The sequence below is a fragment of the Geotrypetes seraphini genome, chromosome 8 (genome assembly GCF_902459505.1).
Source record: "Geotrypetes seraphini chromosome 8, aGeoSer1.1, whole genome shotgun sequence".
NCBI lineage: Eukaryota > Metazoa > Chordata > Amphibia > Gymnophiona > Dermophiidae > Geotrypetes > Geotrypetes seraphini.
Window position 1 is genome coordinate 27,436,264 of NC_047091.1, and position 25,446 is coordinate 27,461,709.

Genomic DNA, 25,446 nt, shown 5'->3' on the forward strand with positions numbered 1-25,446 from the left:
GCACTCGTAAAGGTCTGGGAGAATAGATGACTGTTCCAACTGTTCAAGCAATTCAAATAGGTATTGAGATATACGAAATTGGTGGTTTGCAATGCAGGATAACAGCATAACATTTTGGAAAACCTTTCTTGAAACAACATCCAGGAGGAGCATTAGAGAAATTACGGGTCCTTTTAACACATTTAAGTGCAGATTCTACCACCACCGAATGCTGATGAGACAATTGAAGCTTATTGTGTCCCAATGCAGATTGGACTTTATATTTTGTGTCTATTCCTCTTCTTATTGGCTGGGATGTAAATGGCTCTTGCCAGATGGCTGTCTGTTGTTCCAATAGATGTTCATGGGTAGGTAATGCAATTAGCATTTTTGGGACCTCCAAATACTTCAAAGCTTTGAGGTATTTATTTCTAGGGTTTGGCTTGTCAGAAGTTGGTAGCGCTAGTAAAAATGAAGGATAGGAAATATCTATCCTCAGGCGGATCCTGATAATACATTCAGAGTTGTTTGGTCAGATGACTATGGTGGTGAGTCAGCTGATGAGGGAGTAATTTGCTGCAGAGTTATTGTTTTAAGCTGCTGAGCTGACTGAGTTTCCTGAATTGCATTGGGAGCTTGCAAACCATACTTTGATTCTAAAAATTGCCTCCATAATTTAATGAATACTGGATGAGGCTGAGGTGGTGTTAACCTCTTTGATGTAAATTTAGAATCTATTTGAGGTTGAGATTACCGTAAGGGAGTTGACACCAAAGGGTCTGAAGGAGAAATCTCATAGCCTGAGAGATATGGAGGACACAGTGATAAATGCTGTGGAGGAGGCAATGATGTGCTTCCTCTTTTGTGTGCACTTCCTTTTAGTCTGAAAAGAAACAAGTATAAAATGGAGAGCTCTGTCTGCTTGCAGCAGAATCTGAGTCCCCCGATGTAGTATTGTTGTGTCTGCTTCTGCATGTGCTCCTGTCTGCTGGCTGGGGGTGTTCCTGACGTGATCGATGTCTATGATGTCAATGTTCCACCTCGTCTGAGTGGTGTTGACGTTTATTGGAGGAATCTGATGGCATCTTGGGTCCTGAAGGATTCATTTGGCATCTGACCATGGTGGTGGTTAGAAAATATCTGAAGGGTTCCGATGGTTTCGTTAGGGAGGGAGTCTATTACACGAGTTCGGAACCTCTTAAAGGTCAATCGCTGCTCTTGCCCACTTTAATTCACTAGTTTTACTTGTCAGTTCTACTCAATTTGAAGCATTTCTAATCATTGTAAACCGCATAGAACTTCACGGTCCTGTGGTATATAAACTGTTATTATTATTTGACGTCACCCACATGTGTGGCTGTTGCTATCCTGCTTGTCCATGGAGAATCACAAGTGACTCGAGAGGGAGCCTGGTGCAAGCAGCAGGCCAGAGAAGTTGCTCCCGCTGGCAGACTCAAAAAAGTATGGGGAAAGGGAGGGTGGGAGGATGGAAAAGTGGTGACGCCCCCCCCCCCCAAAGATAGGACCCTGGGCCTTCTGCCCCGCCCCCCTCCCCATGCCACTGCTAATTCAGTATGTATCTGTCTGCTGCTTCATTAGCTCTTTAATGAGGGAGAGTAGTTTAGTAGCCCCGAGCTTTTCCCTTCTTTCCTTGGGGTGAGAAGTCCTCGCTGTGACGGTGCTGCTGCTACTTCCTTATGCTAATAAAGTTCTCTGAATTGTGGATTGCGCTCAGTGCGCGCCGCGTCAGCCAATCAGAGAGCGCAGCACACTCTCAATGCCTAAAAAGGGATGGTGGCTGCCGAGAAGCCACGCCTCTCCCTAGTCTGGTAGGCGCTCTTTGGCGGTACGAAAACTCCGCCCCCCTGCTTGAGGGCGTGCTCATCGCGCGCTCTTTTCCTTCTGTAGCACCGGCAGGGCGTGTCGGGGGCGGAAGTGGCGTGTTTGAAGACGCTGAGCGTGCTGCGAGCTTCCTGGCGGAAGTAAGGCTGAGTCGGAGAGTACAGGCGAGGTGAGTTGGGTGCGGCGGCGCGCGTTGGGGGCTGGAAAGGGCGGTGTGTTTGAGGGCTCTGAGGCTTGACTCTGTCTCGAGACCCCCCAACGAGGGAGAAGTCGCGCAGTTGTAGCCAGTGGCACCTGGAGGTGGGTACCGTACCAGTGAGTTGGCAGCTGCGCTGGGTGAGGGAGGTTAATCCATCCCATAAATGGAATCTTGGCACTAAGTACAGAGGGGACAGTTTACAGTATCAAAGTGATGCTTGTTGCCATAGCGGTGGCGTCTGGAAACTAGCCTTGGCTACCTTGAAAAAAGCCATCTGGTGCTTCCTGAAAGACACCAGCATTCATACTCTAAAGTACTCCAAAGGTGCTGAAATTGAGGCTTGTTAGAGAATACTTTGAGCTTTTTACTTTAAGTACATTTTAAATCTAAAATTGCTGCCATAAAGTGATACTGTTGGAAGTATTTCGTTGTTAAAATTTTCCTTTGCTGCTTCAGTTTCATTATTTGGCTAAAGTGAGAGGTGCAGTCAATTTCCTAAGCCCTTGGAACAAGGGACTCTTTCTTATAGGGAAATGTTCCATTGATTTCGTTAACAGCTTTCAAAATTAAGTTACTTTTACAATATTATCTCTAGCTATTGTAACATAACAATGATACTTGTGTATGGCTTCAACCTTGAAGTACTAAGTAGTTCACAAAGCCAAGAGACCATGACATACTCTCGGGAATAACAAAAGCAGTCTTAATAAATAAAAAAAAACAAAAAAAAAACCTCACAACAGCAATAACCCAGAAAACACAGAAACCTAACCCACAACATATTTTTTAGGGGCCTGATGATCAAAGATAATCTCAAATTGCTTCATTCTCTTCCATCCTTTACAGAGGGGAAATCAAAGGAAGAGTTATTAATGGTTCTCCTGTTCCCATAAGACAAAATGATATTCTGGACAAAAGCATTTAAATTTAACCCCTAGCTTCAATAGGAAGCTAATGTAACCTCATGTAATGCTGCTGCTGCTGCTGCTACTACTATTATTTTTGTACATTAAATACAAAAGACAGTCCCTGCTTGAAAGTGCTTACAATCTAATTATGAAAGACACATTGGACAAAATGGTAAAGCAATATATGCTGTTCATGTGGGGAGATACAAAGGGAGAAAAGGTAGAGAGGGTAGGGGGCCACAGAGAGATTGACAACAAATGTGTTGCTTTTACAAATTGGTTGGGTGAAAAAGTGGACCTTCAGACTGGATTTGAATACCTCCAGAGACGGAGCCTGTCATACCAAGTCAGACAAGTTGTTCCAGGTGTATGGCACAGCAGGGTAGAAGGGATGGAGTTGGTTGTAGAGGAGAAGGGTACAGACAATAGACTTACCCGATGAACAGAGTTCCCGGGGCGGAGTATAGGGAGAGATATCAAGGATAGTGTAGCTGGTTTTAAGAAAAGTCTGTTATTGAGAAAGATATGGAATGTTGCTACTCCTTGGGTTTTGGCCAAGTACTAGGGACCTGGATTGGCCACCATGAGAACGGGCTACTGGGCTTGATGGACCATTGGTCTGACCCAGTAAGGCTAGTCTTATGTTCTTATACACGTGTAGGTCAGTAAAAGGAGTTTGAACTGTATGTGGAAGCAAACAGGGAGCAATGAAGCAACTTAAAAGGGGGGGGGGATAACGTGAGCATAATGACCTTGGCGGAATATGAGACATGCAGCAGAATTCTGAAATATTATTGTATGTATTTAGAGAAAAATCAAATCAACCACAGTATTCAGTATGTGCTGCACTCTTTTAAATATGTTTTTGAGCCACCCATCTCTAGTTTTCCACATAACTGACTGAAGTGAATCTGTACTCTGCCAGGGTATATAACTTTAGAAACATAGAGAATGATGACAGAAAAGGGGCGATAGCCCAACAATTCTGGCCACTCAAGAACCCTCCCTCCTTCGAGAATCCATCTTTTAAGCATTCCTCTGGAGCGACCCCACAGTTAAACAAGATCTAAGGAAGTGATGTAACAGCTTGCCTTAAGTTTAGCCACCTATCTCTTCCAATGGACTCTGTACCACTTATCTTGTCGCATTTTTATTTCTGCACTTGACCCTTTGCCTATTTGATGACCTGTATTGTCAAGCATTAGCATCATATATATTTTTGAAGGTTCTAATGTGTGCTTATGTGTTGCATAAGCATTATTTCAGTGCTGTTAAATATGTATAATTTTGATACTGTCATGGTAGTTCTATTATGTTTTAAATTTGCTGATTTTGAGTTTTCTCATGTTTATACTTTGTCATTTTACTATTATGCTGTTAACTAAGTTTTACGAGTATGTTGAACTTGCTTGCTGTATACCACCTTTTCATAAAGGCGGCTAATAAAGCCCAATAAATAAAATGTTGGATGTTCGTTCTGATTTCATAGTTAATGCTCATCTCATAAAGTATAATCTACAGGCAGAATATCTTTCTGCCACATTTGCCACATTTCATATGTGCTCATGATGGAGGAAGGCTTTCTTTCTCTTCATGGAATAGTCACTCAGGTGTCGTTTTACCAAACTGCTGTAAGTGGCTTACCATACATTTAAAATGCTTACCGCAGGACATGTGTTGGTATTCTGTGGTAAATTTGCCAATTTGTATGCTAAAAATTATTTTCTGAGTGGAAGTGTGTTTGGGGTAGGAGAGGGGATGTGACAGCGTGAGAGGCATTGATTGCTATCTTCTGATTGATTTAGCACGGGGGCCCTTAACCACCTACAAAATAGGTGGCATAGGGGTTCATGTGATAAGATGTGGGTTTTTTGGGGTTTTTTTTTTTATAATTGCCATGCGCCAAAGACAAAATTAATGCATGGCTATTTTCTGCATGTTGCAAAAGTGGCTTTACCATGCAATAAAGATCCGTTTAAGGGATGCGCTAAGTCCACTTTTGTTGTGATTTTAGTAAAAGAGCCCCTTAATGAATGTATGGCTAAGCTTTGGAATTCATTATTGGAGGATGTGCTAAAAGGAATTAACATAGCTAGGTTTTAAAAAATTTTGGACAGTCTCTGGGAAGAAAGTTCAAAAATCATTGAGGAAGTCTTGGGGAAATCCACTGTTTATCCCTGGGGATAAGTAGTATGGAATCTTACTATTTTTTAGAATCTTGCCATGTACTTGACTTCTATTGTCCGCTTTTAGAGACAGAATACAGGACTTGAACCTTTAGGTCTGATCCAGTATGACAGTTCTTATGTATATAGTGCTGAGATTTCAGACATTGGCACAGAGTATATCTGCCTTTTCATCGGTGAGAATTGTAAATCCCAGGTATTGACAGTTGTTTTAAGAAGTTTTTCAGGCTAAGTGCAGTTTATGAAAAACAAAATATAATTTTCAAACATATATAGAGGTTATTCTTATATTTATTAAAAATGAATTCAGTATTTAGGAAGTCCTTCTCTTAATGAATATTCTCCATGTTAGTGTTAATCTTTGGCAGGAAGTCTGAGGCACTTCCTTCCTTGATACCGTATATACTCAAATATAAATCAAGGTACCCTTTTTCCCCAAAAAAAGGAGGAAAAAAAGTTGACTTGAATATAAGCCACGGGGGTTAATATTCATGTGTCAGGAGGGATCCCTCCTGTCCCAGAAGACTGACAATTTTTTCACCTCCTCCCGCCCAGCACCTTTTTGAATCCCTGGTGGTCCAGCAGTGTACCAGGCATGAGCGAGCTTTTTGTGCTCCTGCCTGGCCCTGAGCCGCTCCCTGAATGGCTGCTGCCAGTTCTCATGAATACCGCAAGAACTGGTGGCAGCTATTCAGCCAGTGGCTCAATGCTGGGCAGGAGCACAAAAAGCTCACTCCTGCCCGGTACATTGTTAGATCACAAGAAGTCGCAGCAGCCATTTAGAGGGCTCAGCCTGGGGCAGGAGCGCGGAAAGCTCGCTCCTACCTGGTTCACCAAGGATTCAAAAAGGTATGTGGGGGGAGTCGGGAGGGAGGTAAAAAATTTTCAAAGTCGACCGGGACCTGAGATGGGAGGGATCCCTCCTGTCCTGGCCCACCAGGTCATATGGCAGGCTGGCAGAGGCCTGCAACAAGTCTGGGAGGGGGGCATGTGGGTGCTGACTGGAATATAAAACGAGACCCCCTTTTTGGGCCTTTTTTTGGCCCAAAAATCTAATCATATTCAAGTATATACGGTAAGTGTTTTTGAGACTTTCATGCTTTTGTATACTTGCATCACAGGGTGTAGCAGTTTTCAGTGGATGAGACTTGCTACCTTATGCACTTCTGTACACAGGTCAACACCATAGCAGTGAGAGAGAACCATTTCACAACAGATTGATAACTGCAGCACAGTATAACAAATGGTTCAAAACCAGTGCAGGAAGAAACCCTAATGCAAAAAAATAGAACGTGCACATTTTGTATCGCTGAAGTTTAAATTCACTTCTCTTTAATAAATCATATGTCAGGCTTTGATCTGCTTGTCATTTCTATTTGGTTCCTGCTGTAGCTATTTCTGCTTTAGTCAGCTTTTCCTTGTTCTACAAATTGCTGCTCTCCTCCTTGTACTGATAAGAGTTTCACTCATTCTGTCCATTTTTCAGAGAGCTTAATGATAGAGGCTGACTATCTTTCATATTTGAGTATGTGGGTCCATTAAGCATAGTTCTCTTGAACATAATGGATCATAACTTGGCATATCTTTTCAGAACAGGAAATATCCTGAGTCATTGTGACGATTCACTTTGGCCTCGTGTACCTATTGACTGGCTCATACTGCTGGCATTGATAGCCCATTTCCTGTGCAAACAGCATATGATTCCTAACAGGTGGGTTCTATATCCCAGCTTGTGAGTTGGATTGCAGAAGATGCCGATCATTTTTCTCAGCTCTCCCCTCTCCCCAGTCTTATCTTCTGTAAGTGAGTTGAGAAGATGTCTTTCCATCTGCTTTGTGCTGGATTTCTTATTTTCAGGTTAAATCTGCTTTTTCCCAAAGCTTTCCCATGCTAAGAAGTTCCCAGTAGTCCTGAGAAAGCTCTGCCTAGGAAAGATACAGACATTGGGGTCTGCAGCCAGGAGGGCAACCCTTCTGAAAAAGCACCTGCCTGGCCAGCCTGCTGTAACACTTGAAACTCGGGATAGGTCCCCTGGGAGTGGTGCTCGCCCCTGTAGAGATCAGGTGCTGGATTGGACCCCACCCCCCAACTGACCAGGAGGCTTGGTGATGGTCAGCTGTATCCCCTACCTGAAGAATCGTGTGGGAGCAAGTGGGGTCTAGAGTTTCAGGTTCTGGGACCCTGAATAAAAGGCAGCCTGAAGAGACAAGCCGCTGGAGCCACTCTTGCTTGCCTGAGGCAGAAAATCCTCCCTCTTTCATTTCCAGCTATAGAGAGAGCTGATTCAGGCAAAGCACTTAGCAGTTCTGTGAGTACAGATCATTATTGTTAATGGGAAACATTGGGGTGGGTCTGAATTTAGCAAACCTAAGGGTTTCTTGGGTTGTCCCAAGGGTTCCCCACCTCTAGCATCCTATTTTTCATAGCTTTTGAAAAGTTAGTTTTGCTCCCATGGGCAGTTTTCTTGCACCAAAAGGCACCCGTGTTGGCCATCTTGGATTTCTCATTTTTTATTTAAAAAGCCTCTATCTGCTTCAGCACCTCACTTTTTTTTTTTTTGTTTAAATTGATTTTTTTTTTTAATGGACTCAAGTGGTTTGGCCCCTATATCATACCAGGAATGTGCTGAATGGTAGACAGTATGCATCCATGTACCACATGCTACGGGGCATGCAAGGGGGGGGGGAGTTCAAGCCATGGGTTTGGGGTCACAGAAGCCTCCAGTGTTAGACAGTAAAGCCCTGCTGAAGCTGTGTAGGGGTGACTTTGTCATTGGCAAAATGCATCTGTGTGGATGCTGCTGACCCTGGGAGGAGGAACATGGTAGACCATCAAGAGGTCCCTGGAGGATCCAGATCAGGTCTTTGACCCTCATTTTGTGAATTTGATGTATGTAGCATACCAGAAATATAAAGGGTTGTCTACACCTTCTGGGTGCCAGCTGGTAAGTGCTTGGAGGGATTTCACTCCCTTAGGAGGGGCCTTAGGCCCTTTCCCATGCATCCCAGGATGCACTGGGAAGGGGAAGGCCCGCTATTTTGAAGGTATGGAGGTTGTTCAGGGGTGGTTGGTGGGGCCTGGGGGGACATCCAGTGACAGGAGGGAGTGGGCATCCCTTCTGCTGATTTATTTTTTTTATTATTTTTATGTAAGTGGGGAGGGGCTTTACAGCAGCAGGAAGGAGTGGGCATCCCTCTTACCTCTATTTTGGTTTCGGGGAGAGGGGGAGCGGCTTGCTTTTTTTTTTTAATGGGGACAGATAATGTGCATGTATAATGCACAATATCTGTGCCATTATGAAAAAAAAAAAAAGAGATATGCCCAAACACAGTGGAGTTGGCAGAAGGCAGCTTTGGGGCTTCCCCAGACCAACTCTGTGCATGTGTGAGAGACAGTTTCTAAGCGAGCAATCGGATGGGATTACAACTGCCCTCCACAAAACTCGTTTGCATGGGAAGCTGTTTGAACATCGATTGCTGTTTAGAAATCGGCCAAAAAATCAGCCCACAGTGACCGGCATGGTCTTAACCGTTTTAAGTGCATCTCGCGTGATCAGTCCTAGTATCTAGGACAGCTGTTTCAGTGACTCTTTGTACTACGTGACACTAAGGCCCTAATTCTCTAAAAGTGCGTCCCGATTTTAGGCAGCTGTAGGCGTCCTACAGCTGTCTAATCAGCCAATCGGGATGCACGTTTTTTTTAAAAAAATGCTCCCCAGGCAGGCCGCCTATATTGAAGGCGAGGCCCGCAAGACACCTAGGCCCTGATTCTGTATAGGACGCCCGGGAGAGGCGTCCTATTCAGAATCGGCCTAAACTAAACCCCGATTCTGTAACCGGCGGCCATGTTACAGACACGGGTTAGAGAATCGGGTTAGATTAGACACGGCCCGCTACACTTATCGCGGCAAGGGATCTCTTTGCCGCTATAAGTATAGCGGGCCGTGGCCTCCTGACCGATCACTGGCAGGAGGGTGCCCAAACCCTCCTGCCCGAAGACGCACCCCCCTCCCCGACACTACCGACCGCCCCCCCCCGACACTACCAATCGCCCCCCCACCCCACCCCCCGACAATATCGGTCGCTGGCAGGAGGGTGCCCAATCCCTCCTGCCCGAAGACGCACCACCCCCCGGCGCTAACAACCCCCACTCCACCAAACCTGTTCTTACAGATGGGTCTTGCACGTCGAGCAAGCAGGCACGCCTCGTCGAAATGAGGCGGGCCCGCCCCTTCCCGGCCCATCCCGCCGAAGCCTAAGGCCTGATTGGCCCAGGCTCTAGAAGCCTGGACCAATCAGGCCTTAGGAATAGCGGGTCCGCCCATCCCTATTAAATCTAAGGTCTGATTGGCCAATCAGGCCTTAGATTAAGTGGGGATGGGCGGACCCGCTATACCTAAGGCCTGATTGGTCCAGGCTTCTAGAGCCTGGGCCAATCAGGCCTTAGGCTTCGGCGGGATGGGCCGGGAAGGGGCGGGCCCGCCTCATTTTGACGAGGCGTGCCTGCTTGCTCGACGTGCAAGACCCATCTGTAAGAACAGGTTTGGTGGAGTGGGGGTTGTTAGCGCCGGGGGGTGGTGCGTCTTCGGGCAGGAGGGATTGGGCACCCTCCTGCCAGCGACCGATATTGTCGGGGGGGGGGGGATCGGTAGTGTCGGGGGGGTGCATCTTCGGGCAGGAGGGTTTGGGCACCCTCCTGCCAGTGATCGGTCAGGGGCAACGGCCCGCTATACTTATAGCGGCAGAGAGATCCCTTGCTGCGATAAGTATAGCAGCCGCGTCTACTTACAGTGTAGACCAGCATTTTGCTGGCCTACATTTTTAAGCTTCTCATCTACTAGGGAGACGCGTAGGGCCGCCTAGGTTCAGCCTAAGGCCCGCCTAAGGCCCTTAGACGAGCTTAGGCATCTTGCGGGTCTCCCTAGGCTCCCGGAGGCGCCTTCAGGCCTGCCTGGGGAGCATTTTTTTTTTTAAAAACGTGCATCCCGATTGGCTGATTAGACAGCTGTAGGACGTCTACAGCTGCCTAAAATCGGGACGCACTTTTAGAGAATCAGGGCCTAAGTCTCCATTGCTTGCTCTTCTGCAAACTCTCCACACAGATAGCCATGGACTTCTCTTACCACTGAAATTATCCACGGTGTCTTTGGTGGGAAAGGTTTGTGAGCCTCATCTGTTGGCCCAGGCTTGGGGCAGCAAACTGAGGCTAGGATTGTGGTTCTTTTTCATGCTGTCATAAGAACATAAGAATTGCCACTGCTGGGTCAGATCAGTGGAATCGTATTCTCTTATAGAGAGATTAGATGTCAAGTTAAAGCAAGCAAGGCAGGATCTGGTTGAATTATCTAAAAATGCTGGCCTGGCTTTTGAGCTACTTGCTGTACCTTTTACCTGCAGGAATTGAGTGATGGCAGACGTGCAGAGCCTTGTGGAGCGTTTAGAGAAGGCTGTGGGTCGCCTTGAAGCTGTAGCTAGGTCTCCTGGCCTCCATGCGGACTCTGGTGATGCTTCTTCTAAAGGTAAGAAAGCAAATGTAATTGTAGTGGGATGTCTAGTAGTCCTGAATGCTAGGATTATTCATCTGAACCTGCAAGTTGCTTGCAGAATATTGCTCACCTTTCAACTCCCCCTCCTTCGCAGTAGACTTGCTCCTGCCCCCTCAGTTTTTCTTGTGCAAGCAAGTAGCTCAGATGTTTCTGATCTATTTTTGGCTTTATTTGAGGCTCAATGCCCAGAGGTTTCCACTTGTTAGGGCCTCTGCCTGGGAAAAGACACAGACTTTTGTGGCAGAAATATTTGTTGCTAGCAGGATCAGCCCTCGAAAATGCCTATCTAGCCAGCCTGCTGTAATATTTTGGGAGCTTGGGGGCCATCCCCTGAGTAGCTGCTCACATCCCTGATTCATTAGGAACTTGAACACAGGTTGTTTGGGATTAAAAGCAAGCTGGCTGCATGGTCTCTTCCCCCCCCTCCCATTGCGGCAAGAGTTTCGGGGTTTGAAGTTCTGACTGGCAACCTAAAGACCTAAGTGCGTAGAGTAAACCTGTGAGGCGAGTTGTTCTCCATTTGTTCCAGCTAGAGAATGACATGGTGACAAAATTCATCACCGTCCCCGTCGATAATCATGGGAAATAATCCCATGTCATTTTCTAGTGTCTATTTCAATCTCAATCCTACACCAGCATTCTTCAAAGCAAAGCTTGCGGGTCAGTGGTTGTGGCCATTCATACTCTGATTCTTCCCTCTGCCTTAAAGAATGACATGAAGATGGTTTCCCGCGGTTATCCGTGGGGACGGGAACGGTGATGAATTTTGTCACCGTGTCATTCTCTAGTTCCAGCTGCACTTCTGAGCTGAGGCAGGCAGGCACCACATGGCACAGTGAGTAAGGCTATTATAGCCTATTAATTTTTTAGCCCGTTACATTAACGGGTGCTAGAATAGATGTGTAGACTTAGGCATTTCTTTCTTTCTTTCTTTCTTTGTCTGTGTTTTTCTCTCCCTGCCCCCTTTTTTTCTTTGTCTGTCTTTATTTCTGTCTCTCTCCCTGGCCCCCTGTCTGTCTCTTTCCTGCCCGCTGTCTGTACTTTTCTCTCTCTACCCCCCCTGTCTAGTAGAACTCTTCCCTGCTCCACCTGTCTAGCAGTAGCCCTTCTCCTTTCCTTTGACCTCCCCTCTGTCCAGCAGCACCCCTTCCCTGCTCCCCCTGTCCAGCAGTAGCCCTTCTCCTTTCCTTTGACCTCCCCTCTGTCCAGCAGCACCCCTTCCCTGCTCCCCCTGTCCAGCAGTAGCTCTTCTCTCAAGTTAAAAGGGGATAAATTCCGTACAAACATAAGGAAGTTCTTCTTCACCCAGAGAGTGGTGGAAAACAGGAATGCTCTCCTGGAGGCTGTTATAAGAGAAAACACCCTCCAGGGATTCAAGATAAAGTTAGACAAGTTCCTGCTGAACCAGAAAGTACGCAGATAAAGCTAGGCTCGGTTAGGGCACTGGTCTTTAAACCAAGGGCTGCCGTGTGTGTGGAGTGCTGGGCACGATGGACCACTGATCTGACCCAGCAGCGGTGAATCTTATGTTCTCACTTACTTTTACCTCCCCCTCTGTCCAGCAGCACCTCTTCCCTGCTCCCCCTGTCCAGCAGTAGCCCTTTTCCCTTCCTTTTACCTCCCCCCTGTACAATGGCAGCATTTCTCCCCCTTCCCACGGTCTCACACAGCCATCGGCAGTGTTTCTTATTTCCCCCCCCTTTCCCAGGTCTCTTACAGCTGTCAGCACTGCAGCATTCACAACTCACTGCTCCTGCTTGCTTTGGTCCTTCGTCGCTGCCGGGTCCCACCTACTTTCTGTTTCTGCGAAGGCAGGACTCAACAGCGAGGAAGGCCTGAAGCAAGCAGGAGCAGCGAGTTGAAGCCTCCCTCCCTACCCTATCTTCCTTCAATTCTGCCCTAGCCAGGAAGCTACTTCAGCCATGCTCCAGGGGCTCTTAACACTGTGCTTGCCAGCTTCGCTTCTCCTCCCTCTTCCCCATCACCGGTTTCGGAGGAGCAGGATTGGGAAGCCAGCAAGCACAGCGTAATCAGAAGTCAGCCGGCGTTGGAGATCAGGAAATCAGCTGAGGCAGGCACTGGCATGGCGCCACTGATCATGGCCCACCAACTTTGAAGTGCGCATGCGTGCTAAGGGAATAATTATAGCGGATGGAGAATATTGGTGGGTTTGGAAATGTGATATTTCAGTGTTTCTGCCCAGGGCCAGATTAGGGTCCCCTCTTCAAACCCATTTCCCTGTAGTTCTTGAACTTCAGGGGAGCCCACAGGGCTGTTTTTGACTCGAATTTGCTGGTGCTGGCCATCTTTGAATTTTAATTGGGTTTTTTCTAAAGCCTTTATCTGCCTCAAACCCCTCTATTTTGCTTAAAATCGATAGGGATGGACCCCTCAGGCCTTTTCTCCCCCTGTATCATTCCAGTTTTGTGCTGGATGGTTGGCTCAGTTTTCTTTGAGTCCTCCAGGGGTGGGGATCCATAGGAGGCTTGATCAAGGGGGAAAGATGAAGTTACAGGGAAATACTTTTAAAACAAATAGGAGGAAATATTTTTCACTCAGAGAATAATTACGCTCTGGAATGCATTGCCAGAGGTTGTGGTAAGAGTGGATAGCGCAGCTGGTTTTAAGAAAGGTTTGGACAAATTCCTGGAGGAAAAGGCCATAGTCTGTTATTGAGAAAAACATGGAGGAAGCCACTGCTTGTCCTGAATCGGTAGCTTGGAATGTTGGCTACTCTCTGGGTTTTTGCCAGGTACTAGTGGCCTGAATGGGCTATTGGGCTTGATAGACCATTGGTCTGACCCAGTAAGGTTATTCTTATGTTCTTATGAAAGATGAGTGATATCATTCTGCAAGCAACTTGCCGGTTCAGGGCTATTAGACACATCTATGCGAAAGAGAGAAGATTATTGAGGTAAGAAGCTAATCTTTCTTTGGTGAATGTATACCAGTAGCGAATAGAAGAGGGTAGAAACATTGAACTTTTATTGTTTAGAGCAGGGATCTCACAGTCATTCCTTGAGGGCCGCAATCCAGTTGGGTTTTCAAGATTTCCACAACGAATATGCATTGAAAGCATAGATCTCATGCATATTCATTGGGGAAATCTTGAAAACCCAACTGGATTGCAGCCCTTAAGGAGGAACTTTGAGACCCCCGGTTTAGAGTATGGCAGTTTTGTCATTTGCAACTAAATTTCCACTTTTGGTATGCCTTTCTCTGCGCACTTGTCCAGTCATTGTGATGATGGGGCTGCTGGGTAAGTGTTGGGTACCAGGACTCCTAGATTCCTGCAATCAGGGACTCGAGGTATCGCTCTTAGAACATAAGAACAGCCTTACCGGGTCAGATCAATGGTCCATCAAGCCCAGTAACCAGGTCTCACGGTGGCCAACTGAGGTCACCAACATCTAGCCAAAACCCAAGGTGCAGCAACACTCTATACTAGTGGTTTCCCACCCTGTCCTGGAGGCCACCAGGTCAATTGGGTTTTCAGGATAGCCCTAATGAATATGCATGGAGCAGATTTGCATGCCTGTCACTTCCATTATATGCAAAACTCTCTCATGCACATTCATTAGGGCTAGCCTGAAAACCCGATTGGCCTGGTGGTCCTCCAGGACAGGATTGGAAACCACTGCTCTATGCTACCGATACAGGGCAGTAAACAGAAAAGTTCTAGATGGTACTAGCTTGAGGCATAAAAAGTGTACTGCAACAATATATATATGTATGTATGTAATACTAATATCAGTAATAATCAAACAATTTTTTGTAGTGAGAAGATCTCAGTATGGATTGGTCAGTCAAATGAACGGGAACAGATTGGGCAACCCTCCTGCCGTGTGATGTTCGGGGGTGGGGGCATTCCGAGAGGAGGGTTTGGGCATCCCTCCTGCCGGTAGTCTTTGCCGGAGGGGGGATGGGTTGCTGCTTAACTTATCGTGGTTGGTTGGTTAGCATCAATGGGCCTAAAGAACACCTTGCCTATTCTCATCCCAATTCATCTAAACAGCATATAAAGGGATTATAAGGCTAAGTAGGAACCTGGAGATAAATCTTGTCTATTCTGCTCATCTGCCATGATTTTGTTTTTTCCCATCCTTTGGTCTCTTCTTTCTTCAGGATTGGCTCAGTATGTGCAGGCATTTGATTGTCTGCTTGAAGGACCAGTAGCTGAATATATGAAGATCAGTAAGGAAATCGGCGGTGTTGTCCAGACACAGGTAAATCTCCACTGAAAAACACCATTTGGAGTTCTTTTGATTTCAGAGCAACGACTTTACAGTTTCTGATCAAGATCCTGGGAGATGCTGTGCTGTTGGTATGTAAGACTAATGGTCCATCTGACCCAGGATCCTGTTTTCATGATGGCCAATCAAGGTCATTAGTACCTGGCAAAAAAACCAAATAGTAGCAGCATTCCATGCTACTGATCAGAGCAAGCAGTGGCTTCCCCTATGACTGTCTCAATAGCAGACTATGGACTTTTCCTCCAGGAACCTGTCCAACATTTGTTAAAATCAGCTATGTTAACCGCTCTTAACAATTCCTCTGGCAGTGCATTTCAGATCTTAATTTATTCTTTGAGTGAAAAAATATTTTCTTCTATTGGTTTTAAGTGTCGTCCCCCCCCTAGTCTTTATCTTTTTTGATGGAATAAAAAAATCAATCCACTTGTACCCATTCTACACCACTTAGGATTTTGTAAACTTCAATGATATATCCCCTCAGCGATCTCTTTTTTTTCCAAGCTGACAAGCCCAAATTTCTTTAGTCTTTCCTGCTATATCTTTTTTGAGATAAAGCAACCAGAATTGAACACAATACTCAAGGTGAGATTGTACCATGGAGCGATAGAGGCATTATAACATTCTTAGTCTTGTTAACCATCCCTTTTCTAATAATTCTAGCATATTGTTTACAATGACACCCAGAATTTTTTTCTTGGGTGCTGACTCCCAAGGTGGACCCTAGCATCTTGTAACTATGATTTGGATTATTCTTCCCAATGTGCATCACTTTACATTTGTCCACAATTTCATAAGGTCTGCCTGTAGTTTTTCAGTCTGCATGTGTTTTAACAACTTTGAACAGTTTAGTGTCATCTGCAAATTAAATCACCTCACTCATTCCAATTTCCAGATCATTTATAAATAAATAGCACCGGTCCCAGAACAGATCCCTGCGGCATTCGACTATTTGCCCTCCTCCACTGAGAAAATTGACAATTTAACCCTACCCTCTTTTTTTTTTTTTTTTTTTTTTTTTCCTACGATAATTCCTAATCCACAACTGAACATTGAATCTGTCCCATAACTTTAATTTTCTTAAGAGCCTCTCATGAGGAATTTTTCAAAAGCTTTCTGGAACATCTAGATAAAGTACATCAGGGGTGTCAGTCCCACTTCGAGGGCCGCAATCCAGTCAGGTTTTTAGGATTTCCCCAATGAATATGCATGAGATCTATTAGCATACAATGAAAGCAGTGCATGCAAATAGATCTCATGCATATTCATTGGGGAAATCCTGAAAACCAGACTGGATTGCGGCCCTCGAGGAGGGACTTTGACACCCGTGCAATAGTACATCAACCAACTTTATCACATATTTATTAACACCTTCAAAGAAGTCAAGCAAATTGGTGAAGCAAGACCTCCTTTGGCTGACCCATTCTGATCTGTCCCATTAAATCATGTTTGTATATGCCACATTTTTTTTTTTTTTTTAATAATTGTTTCAAATATTTTACCCAGCACTAAAATCAGATTTACCGGTCTGTAACTTTCTAGATCCCCCCCTGGAACCCTTTTAAAAGATTGGTGTAACATTGGCCACCCTCCAATCTTCAGGTAGACAATTTTAGCAGCCAGTTACATATCATTAACGGCAGGTTGGTAATTTCATGAGTTCTTTAAGTACCGTGGGATGTATCGCTTCTAACTTGTCAATTTGGGTTAGTACATCTAGGTTCACTAAGATTTCTTTGTTTCTCCGCCTCATCACCCTTGAACACTATTTCTGGTTCAGGTAGATCTCTTACATCGTTTGTAAAGACTGAAGAAAAGAATTCATTTTGTGTGTCTGCTATGGCCTTATCCTCCCTGGGTGTCCCTTTTGCTCCTTGATCATCCAACAGTCCTATGGATTCCCTGACAGGTTTTCTGCTTCTGATACACCTAAAAAAAGTTGTTACTATGAGTTTTTGCCTCTTTGGCAAATTTCTCTTCATAATCTTTCTTAGCTTTCTTTATCAGTGCTTTGCATCTAACTTGCCAGTGCTTATGTTCTTTCTTATTTTCTTTTAAATCATGTTTTAATCATACTGGCTCTCGTTTTCTCTTCTTTCCACCTTTGTTAATATATATGTGAAATACATCTGGTCTGGGCTTCCATGATGGTATTTTTAGATGACATCCACACCTGGTTTACAGCCCTAACCTTTGTTACCAATTCTTCTAGTTTCTTTTTAACCATTTTCCTCATGTTATCGTAAATGCTGCTACAGATGTCGCTCAAGATACTGGCTCAAATTTGATCATGTTATGATCACTGTTTCCTAGCGCAGTGGTTCCCAATCCTGTCCTGGAGGAACACCAGGCCAATTGGGTTTTCAGGCTAGCCCTAATGAATATGCATGAAGCAAATTTGCATGCCTATCACTTCCATCATATGCAAATCTCTCTCATGCATATTCATTAGGGCTAGCCTGAAAACCCGATTGGCCTGGTGTTTCTCCAGGACAGGGTTGGGAATCACTGTCCTAGCGGACTAAACAGTTACCTGTATTCCACTAAGGACTAAATTTAAAATGGCTCCCCCTTTTGTTGGTTTCTGGACCAGTTGCTCCAAGAAGAAGTCATAATGTCTAGGAAATTTTTCTCTCTGGCACTTAATGTTATGTTTATCCAATCAATGTTGGGGTAAATGAAACCAACCTACACACTTATTATCCAGTATACAAAGCTGCTCATATACTTCATACCCGCTTTAGTGGAGAAAAAATCCTGTTTCAAAGAGAACAGCCCTAAGCAAGTCAGGGACTGACTCACATTCAGTCATTGGCATAAAAAAAAGCTCCACCACACAATCATCTTCACTTTATATGTTTCAAAATCTGTCATAAGTACAGTTCATTATATTATTGGATATTAAGTGTGTAGGCTGATACATATATCCAAGTTCTTTTTGTACATAGTAATTGAAATCACCCACTATTATACTGTTGCCCAATTTGTCAGCTTTCCTAATCTCTGAAAACATGTCTTCATCTGTCTGCTCATTCTGTCCTGGGAGACGGAGGAATAAGCCCACCTTGAAATTTTAAAGATATAGGCCTGTAGTTTGAAACCAATGTTGGATCTTAGTATAACACTTTTTAATAAACTTGGAAACTATATATTCCTTTCCTTCACACATGGAATTTCTATTCACATAGATTCTACACTGTGTAGTACAGAATGATTGATTATTTTTGTTTGATTCAATTCCCTCTAACATATAGCTCACCCCCCCCCCCTAATTTGATCTACTCTATCCTTGTGATATAATTTGTACCCAGGTAAGTGTCCCATTAATTGTTCTCCTTTCACCAGGTCTCAGAGATGCCTATTATATCTACCTTATCACTCAGTGCTAAATACTTTGAATCTCCTATTTTTATTTTTTAAGCTTCTAGTATTTGTATACAAACACTTCAAATTTGTGTTTTTTCCTTGTATCTACAGGCTGCTGAGAAGTTTGAATCCTTTACTCTGCCTTCCTCTTAAATACTCCTGGCTTTCTTTCATCATTACTGAAATCTAAATATCCTGTTTCAATAGTATCCTTCAAGGATACTTCTCTCCTGTCAGCTTTCCCTCCATCTCAGTTTAAAAGCTACTTTCTCCTTTTTTAAACATTGGTATCAGCAGCCTAGTTCCATCCTGATTAAGGTGGAGTCCATTCTTTCAGAAAAGGCTCCACCTTTCCCAGAAGGTTATCCAGTTCCTAACAAATCTAAGTCTCTTATCCCTGCACCATCGTCTCTACCACACATTGAGACTTTGGAGCTCTACCTTTCTCTTGTGTGTGGAACGAGGAGCACTTCTGAAAATGCTACCCTGGAGGATCTGGATTTCAGCTTTCTATCTAAAATCCTAAATTTGGCTTCCAGAACCTCCCTTCCACATTTTCGTATGTCATTCATACTTACAATTACCAAGCTCCTCACCAGCTCCATCTAAAATCCTATCTAAATTACATACAAGATACGCCACCTTTGCACCAGGCAGTCCTCATGCCCTAATGATCAAATCACCAACTACAAAATATTTCTTCACGCAACATGTGATTAATATCAAATTTGTTGCTGGAGAATGTGGTGAAATCCAGTTAAAAAAGGTTTGGATAATTTCCTAAAAGAGAAGTCCATAGGCGACTATTGAGATAGCTTGGGGAAATCCACGGCTTATTCCTAGGATAAGCAGCATAAAATCTGTTTTACTACTTGGGATCTAGCTAGGTGCTTGGGACCTGGGTTGGCCACTGTTGGAAACAGGATACTGGGCTCGATGGACCTTCAGGCTGTCCCAGTATGGAAATTCTTATATTCTTTATGTCCTAACCCTTTTCACCTTCTAGGGAGACAACAATTGAGAGTAAGCTTAAGATCTTTGAAGGCATGTTATCTCCTTACAGGCGGAGATGGTTCTTACTGGGTTGAAAACTGAAAGGAGCATCTTGCTAACAGCATCAATGTGCCAGCAACCATCGGAGGTGAGTTTTAAAATCGAAGGGGGAAGAAGAAAAGGATTTGGCAGAGCATGATTTGTGGAGATAGCACTGGGAGCTTACAGCCCATGCAACCATAGGCCAGTCTTGCAATATTTATTGTGACTGTATTAGCCACTTTATAAAGAGATAGGTTGGCATAAAACATTACAATTTTAACAGTATAATACGTAAAATGATGACAAAATATGAACTTAAGATAGAATCTGAAGTAAAAATGGAGATGGTGAATTGAATCTCAGTAATAGGACTAACATGAAACAGTATCAGACATAGAAATATTTAAGAGCACTGTAAAACAATAATCTAATAAATGTCATTAATACAGTAAAAATGATGACATAATAGCAATGGGAAAATGTTAAGCTATGAGAGGCAAAGTCTGACACTGTCTAGGAACTTGCAAATTATTTCACAGACAAAGTTAACAGCAGGAAAAATTTTTCCTCAAATAAGCGATTAATTCCAGATCAATGCCATTTTCTTCAAAATGCTCGCGATTCAACCTACCAAATCTCAGGGAGCTTAAGAGCATTAATATTAAGGGTTCTCAAGCTGAAACAATTCCTCCATTCATCCTTAAATGATATTTTGCAGTTTTCGGTCCATTCATCCTTACTTTAATTAATGAAAGTCTTCAGGAAAACATCATGTCTAAAGTCTGGAAGGAAGCAATCATTTGTCCCATTATCAAGGATCATGAAATCAGTCCTGATGATAAATCAAATTACAGACCAATTGCAAACATCCATTTCCTAGCAAAACTGACTGAGAAGGTGGTATTCAAATAAATATCAGAATTTATAGAAAAAACCAACATCCTACATCCAAATCAAACAGGCTCCAGGCAGCATCACTCATTAATCGGCATGTCTACTGCCATACTCTAATACCTGGATCACCATAAATCTGTTCTTTTAATTTCTATTGATCTTTCATCTGCGTTTGACACAATTGACCATAACCTTCTTTTGGATAGACCAGGGGTAGGCAATTCCGGTCCTTGAGAGCCTGAGCCAGGTCAGGTTTTCATGATATCCACAATGAATATGTATGAGATGAGATGGATTTACATGCACTGCCTCCTTGAGATGCAAATCTATCTCATGCATATTTATTGTGGATATCCTGAAAATCTGACCTGTCTCCGGCTCTTGAGGACTGGAGTTGCCTACCCCTGGGATAGACTACAGACTATTGGCATTACGGACAAGGTCCTCTCTTGGTTTAGATCCTGTTTCACTAATCGCTCTTCAACTGTGTCTTTCAACAACACTACTTCAGAAAGTTTCTCAGCAACCCATGGTATTCCCCAAGGGTCCATCCTCTCGCTACTTTTGTTTAATATCTTTCTTGCACCCTTGATGACTCTGCCAATCCATTGGTTTTAACGTATTCGCTTACGCTGACGATATTCAGCTTTTGCACCCGTTGGACATCAAAAACCCTCTTGAAACAGCAATCAATATAAAACTTGAACAAATTCATCAATGGCTTGACGCTAACAGATTAGCTGTCAATGTAAAATCAAGTGATTAAGTGATTAATCAAATTTTTAATAAACTTGAAACTTGTAAAATAACATGAACAAAGCAGCACTGTACATATGCCTTGCCTGTTAATGCCAATGCCTTTCTGCCACCCGTCTTGTCTTGCCCCTCAGCTGCCTATTAACAAACAGCATAGTATCATATTCATGCTTCATTTGTGCCCTCAAGCTGACATGAATCAAAAGGAAACAAAGCAGCAACCTGCTAACCAGTGACCATAAAATTAAAGTAACTCTCTGTGGTTACAGTCAGTGGCTTATATATTATATGTAGGTACTTATATTGTACTGAAACAGGGCAACCTTCCAACTGGTGTGTGTGAGTTGGAAATTAAGTCCTTTCAGATGTTAAAATAAACTGATGTTTCAGCAAGCTAAGTATCTGATTCAAGGCAACTGATAAATCTCAGAATTGCAGAATCACACATGCTGCTTTGTTTGCACTTGCGATATGATGATGCTGTAGCTAAACTGAAGACAAATGGTATGTATGGTTGGATAAGATATGAGGAACCAGCGTGGGTAGGTAGCAAGCTGATCCAAGGCAGAGTGGCTAATCGGTCGCCCCCTTGCTTTCCACTTTACTATGTGGAGCGGCAGTCCCTTCTTTTCTGTTCTAATCATTTGGACTCGTGTCCAGTATTTGCTGTAGTTGGCTGCTATTCTCTGTGAGCATTTATGAAACTTTAAATTCTAGAGCAGAACCAAAGATTGCAAAGAAGTGATTTTGGTTCAGGGCATCTCTAGAAGAGACCAAACTGAAGTAAGGAGCCACACACAACACTTATAAAAAGCTTGTTTGTTGTTTTTTTTTTCCCAGAATGAACTTTCAAGTTTCCTCGCACCCCTTTCAGAGCAAATCCTGAAGGTTCAGAACTTTCGTGAAAAGAATCGTGGCAGCAAAGCATTCAATCATCTTTCTGCAGTCGGCGAGAGTGTGCCAGCACTGGGGTGGGTGGCTGTGGTAAGTGGAGTTCGTGCCGCCACTCATTACTTACTGCCCCACTGGAAGTTCTGTACCAGGTACTGACTACTTGTCTTTTTTTATTTTTAGGCCCCAAAACCTGGCCCATATGTGAAAGAAATGAATGATGCTGCTATGTTCTACACCAACCGTGTGCTGAAGGAATACAAAGATGTGTAGGTTGAGGTCTGGATGAGACAGTAGGGGGCTGGATGTCTAGCTTTAGGCAGGCACCTCCATGCATGGAGACAAGTTTTGGTTAATGATCCTGAAGCAAGGCAACCCAGAAGGGGATGCTTTTAACACATTGAACTGATCCTGCCGTTCTTAATCGTATTGCAGCAACGCCCATAGTATGTGTTGAATCTAAATAGCGCTATGTTGCACAGATAAACCAAATGAGAAAATTAAACAATCTTAACTGAAGCCAAAATTCCCTCTCCACCACTGGGTATGTGAACAAAATCTCTTCCCTTCCCCCCAAGGTTCCTTAGTCAAGGGACACCAGCTCAGCTGTTCTGTGAAATGAGCTGTAGACTAGAGAGTTGCGCGGGGACAGAACTCCCACCTGTCCCCGTGAGGACTCCCCTCCATCCCCGCCCGTCCCTATAAACTTCAGAAATAGTTATTTCATTTAATTATGCTACTGAATTAAAGGCTCTGGTAGAAACCCATTTACAAATAAGCAAAAAGACTTTATTAATTTGGAAATATTAATTGGGAAGAATACATACTTTGTAAACGGGTTTCTACCAGAGCCTCTAATGTTTATAAATTTTTATCAACACAACTAATATACTACTTTATCCTGAAGCAAAAAAAAAAAAAAAAAAAGAAATAGAATTCTTTTCCTACCTTTGTTTCCTGGTTTCTGCTTTCCTCATGTTCTCATTCAATTCCTTCCATCCACTGTCTCTCTTCCTTCTGCATCTTCCATTTGCTCTGTTACTGTGCCTCTCCCTTTCTTCCCCCTTCCAAATTGGTCTGGCACCCATCTTCTTCCCTCCGCTCCCCCCATAGTCTGGCATCTGTCTTCTTCCTTGCCAGCGTCTTCTCCCTACTCTCTCTTCCCCATTTCCTTTCAGCGTCCTTCTCCCCTCCATCTTCCCCATGTCCTTTCAGCGTCCTTCTCCCTCTCTGTCTTCCCCATGGCCTTTCAGCATCCTTCTCCACCTCCCCCCCCCCATATTCCCCATGTCCTTTCATCGTCCTTCTCCACCCCTATCCCTTTGTCTTCCCCATGTGCTTTCAGCATCCTTCTCCCCCCTCTGTCTTCCACAAGTGCTTTCAGAGTCCCTTCCCCCCCCCTCCGGCCCGTCTTCCCCATGGCCTTTCAGCGTCCTTCTCCACCCCTTTCTCTTCCCCAGTGTTTTCAGCGTCCTTCTCCCCCGCCCCGGGTGCAGCACAGCCGGCCAAGTCCCCTTAATTTTGTGGCACTTCCCCAACCGACCGACAACAGCCCCGGTCCGACAAACCTCCCTGCCCTTAACCGCGAATCTAAATTACCTTCTTACAGCTGCTGTAAGAAGGTAATTTAGATTCGTGGCTACAGGGCAGGGAGGATTGTCAGACCGGGGCTGTTGTCGGTTGGTCGGTCGGGGAAGCGCCACAAAAGTAAGGGGACCTGGCCTGCTGTGCTGCATCCGGGGCAGACCGCCCCCCTCCCTTGGTAGCCACTCGAACCGCGAGGCTACTCTCCGTCTCCTTACCTGCCCTGCCTGCAGCACAGAGCCGAACGGAAGTCTTCACGACGTCAGTGCTGACGTCGGAGGGAGGGAGGTCTTTGTTTAAGCCCTCCCTCCCCTCCGACGTCAGCGCTGACGTCGGGAAGACTTCCGTTCGGCTCTGTGCTGCAAGCAGAGCAGGTTGAGAGAAGAAGAGCTGCGTGACTGAGTACATCCAGCCCCGCAGGAACTCCGCGACCCTAGGGGGCGTCCCCACGGGATCCCCTTGACCCGAAGGGGGAACCCGCGGGTCCTGCGGGATTCCCGTCGTCCCCGTTCCGTGCAGCTCTCTACTGTAGACCTTGCAAAATAAGATGTTAACCAATTTACTGGCACTCGCTTGCCCATGCTGCAGAATAGGGTTGAAGGTTCATAATGTTGGAGTCTTCAGCTTTGCTTTATTTTTAAATCAGTGACAAGAAGCATGTGGACTGGGTAAAGGCTTATCTGAACATATGGGCAGAGCTTCAGCTGTACATTAAAGAACACCACACCACAGGCTTATGTTGGAGTAAAACAGTAAGTGATGAATGAGACGCATTGCAGTACTGTTCTTTGCCTGTGACTTAAGCCTGGAGAGGTCTATTGTGACTTGCCATACCCCAGATTATTTGATTGTGGGGCTGATGTAATAAAGCTATATCTTGCTTTGCTTTAGCATAGTACTTCACTCAGAATTTTCCTGCATGAATATTACTTCCCTGATGTAGCAAAGGAATTGGCATGGAAAAATTCACAGTAAAACCACTGTTCTAAGATGGAGCATGCAAACCAGCTGAAGCAGTAACTTTTTGCTCTGACTAAATTTTTGACTTTTTTTACTTAACTACAGCCTCGGATGCAGTAAAGATTTTGGCACAAGAGCTGAGGTTTAGGTGAAATGTACCACTTTATCTCAAATAATCCTGTTAGCCCTAATAGGTCCTGACCCCCTGCCACCACCACACTTCAGAAGTGTGAGGCCTGCCTGCTCCTGCCTCTAGAAAAATGGTGGCAGAGGAAGACAACTGTGCAGGGCATGCGTAGGACCAGGTATTAAAATATTGCATGGACACTGGCTTGTCTGCATTAATACTGTAGTCATTTGCCTGCCTCTAGTTTCTTGCAATGGGAAACTCCATTAAGGTACTGTGCAGTTTCAAAAGAACATGTCTTTCCATGAAAATATGCCACTTCTAGGGCAGCTGGAGATGCCTAAGTCTGACTTAACTTCATGATACCATTGGCCTTAAGCACATACTCCAGACCTAGTTTCATAGCTTCACTGCACTTCATTGTTTACTGCTTATTCGTTTTCATGGAATGTCCCTCCATTTTAGTATTTGACAGGGTAAGCGACCCTATTATCCCCTCTTGACTGTCTCCTTCCTAACTTGTTTAATCTGCTTTCATAGGGGAGCCATTTCATCCCCTTCTGGTAATGATTTTCCATCCTAAAGTTGACTGGCTGCACATTTGTGAACTGTTAACTTCTAGATAACACTGGAATCTTTACAGAAAAGCCTTTATACTGAGGACCATAGAATGAGCATTTCCTATAAGATGATGCTTTTCTTTATTTTAGGGGCCCAGAGCTTCAGGAACTGTCTCTACACAGAGTACTCCTCCAGCTGGATGTCCTCCCCCTCCTGGCCCTCCTCCTCCTCCTCCTCCTGTCTCTACTTCCATTCAGCCTCAGGATGAGTCTGCCTCCCGTTCAGCACTGTTCGCTCAGCTTAACCAAGGAGAACACATAACTAGTAGTAAGTTGTTGGAAGGCTCAAAAACTCAGCTGGAAG

The 25,446-nt window shown here is 44.4% G+C and overlaps 1 protein-coding gene across 4 annotated transcripts in view; it reads left to right on the forward strand.

Moving 5' to 3' along the window:
• Positions 1-1,834: 1,834 nt before the first annotated feature.
• CAP1 (cyclase associated actin cytoskeleton regulatory protein 1) overlaps positions 1,835-25,446 on the forward strand; it is a 69,996-nt gene continuing 46,384 nt past the window's right edge. Inside the window, exons 1-8 of one of the 4 annotated variants that reach the window (XM_033955675.1) lie at positions 1,835-1,990; positions 10,511-10,632; positions 14,785-14,885; positions 19,339-19,416; positions 21,801-21,944; positions 22,035-22,120; positions 24,082-24,187; positions 25,233-25,410. In XM_033955675.1, the coding sequence (XP_033811566.1) occupies positions 10,521-10,632; positions 14,785-14,885; positions 19,339-19,416; positions 21,801-21,944; positions 22,035-22,120; positions 24,082-24,187; positions 25,233-25,410 (805 nt within the window). In that variant the 5' untranslated portion in view covers positions 1,835-1,990; positions 10,511-10,520. The other 3 variants (XM_033955676.1, XM_033955677.1, XM_033955678.1) reach the window with 3 other exon arrangements.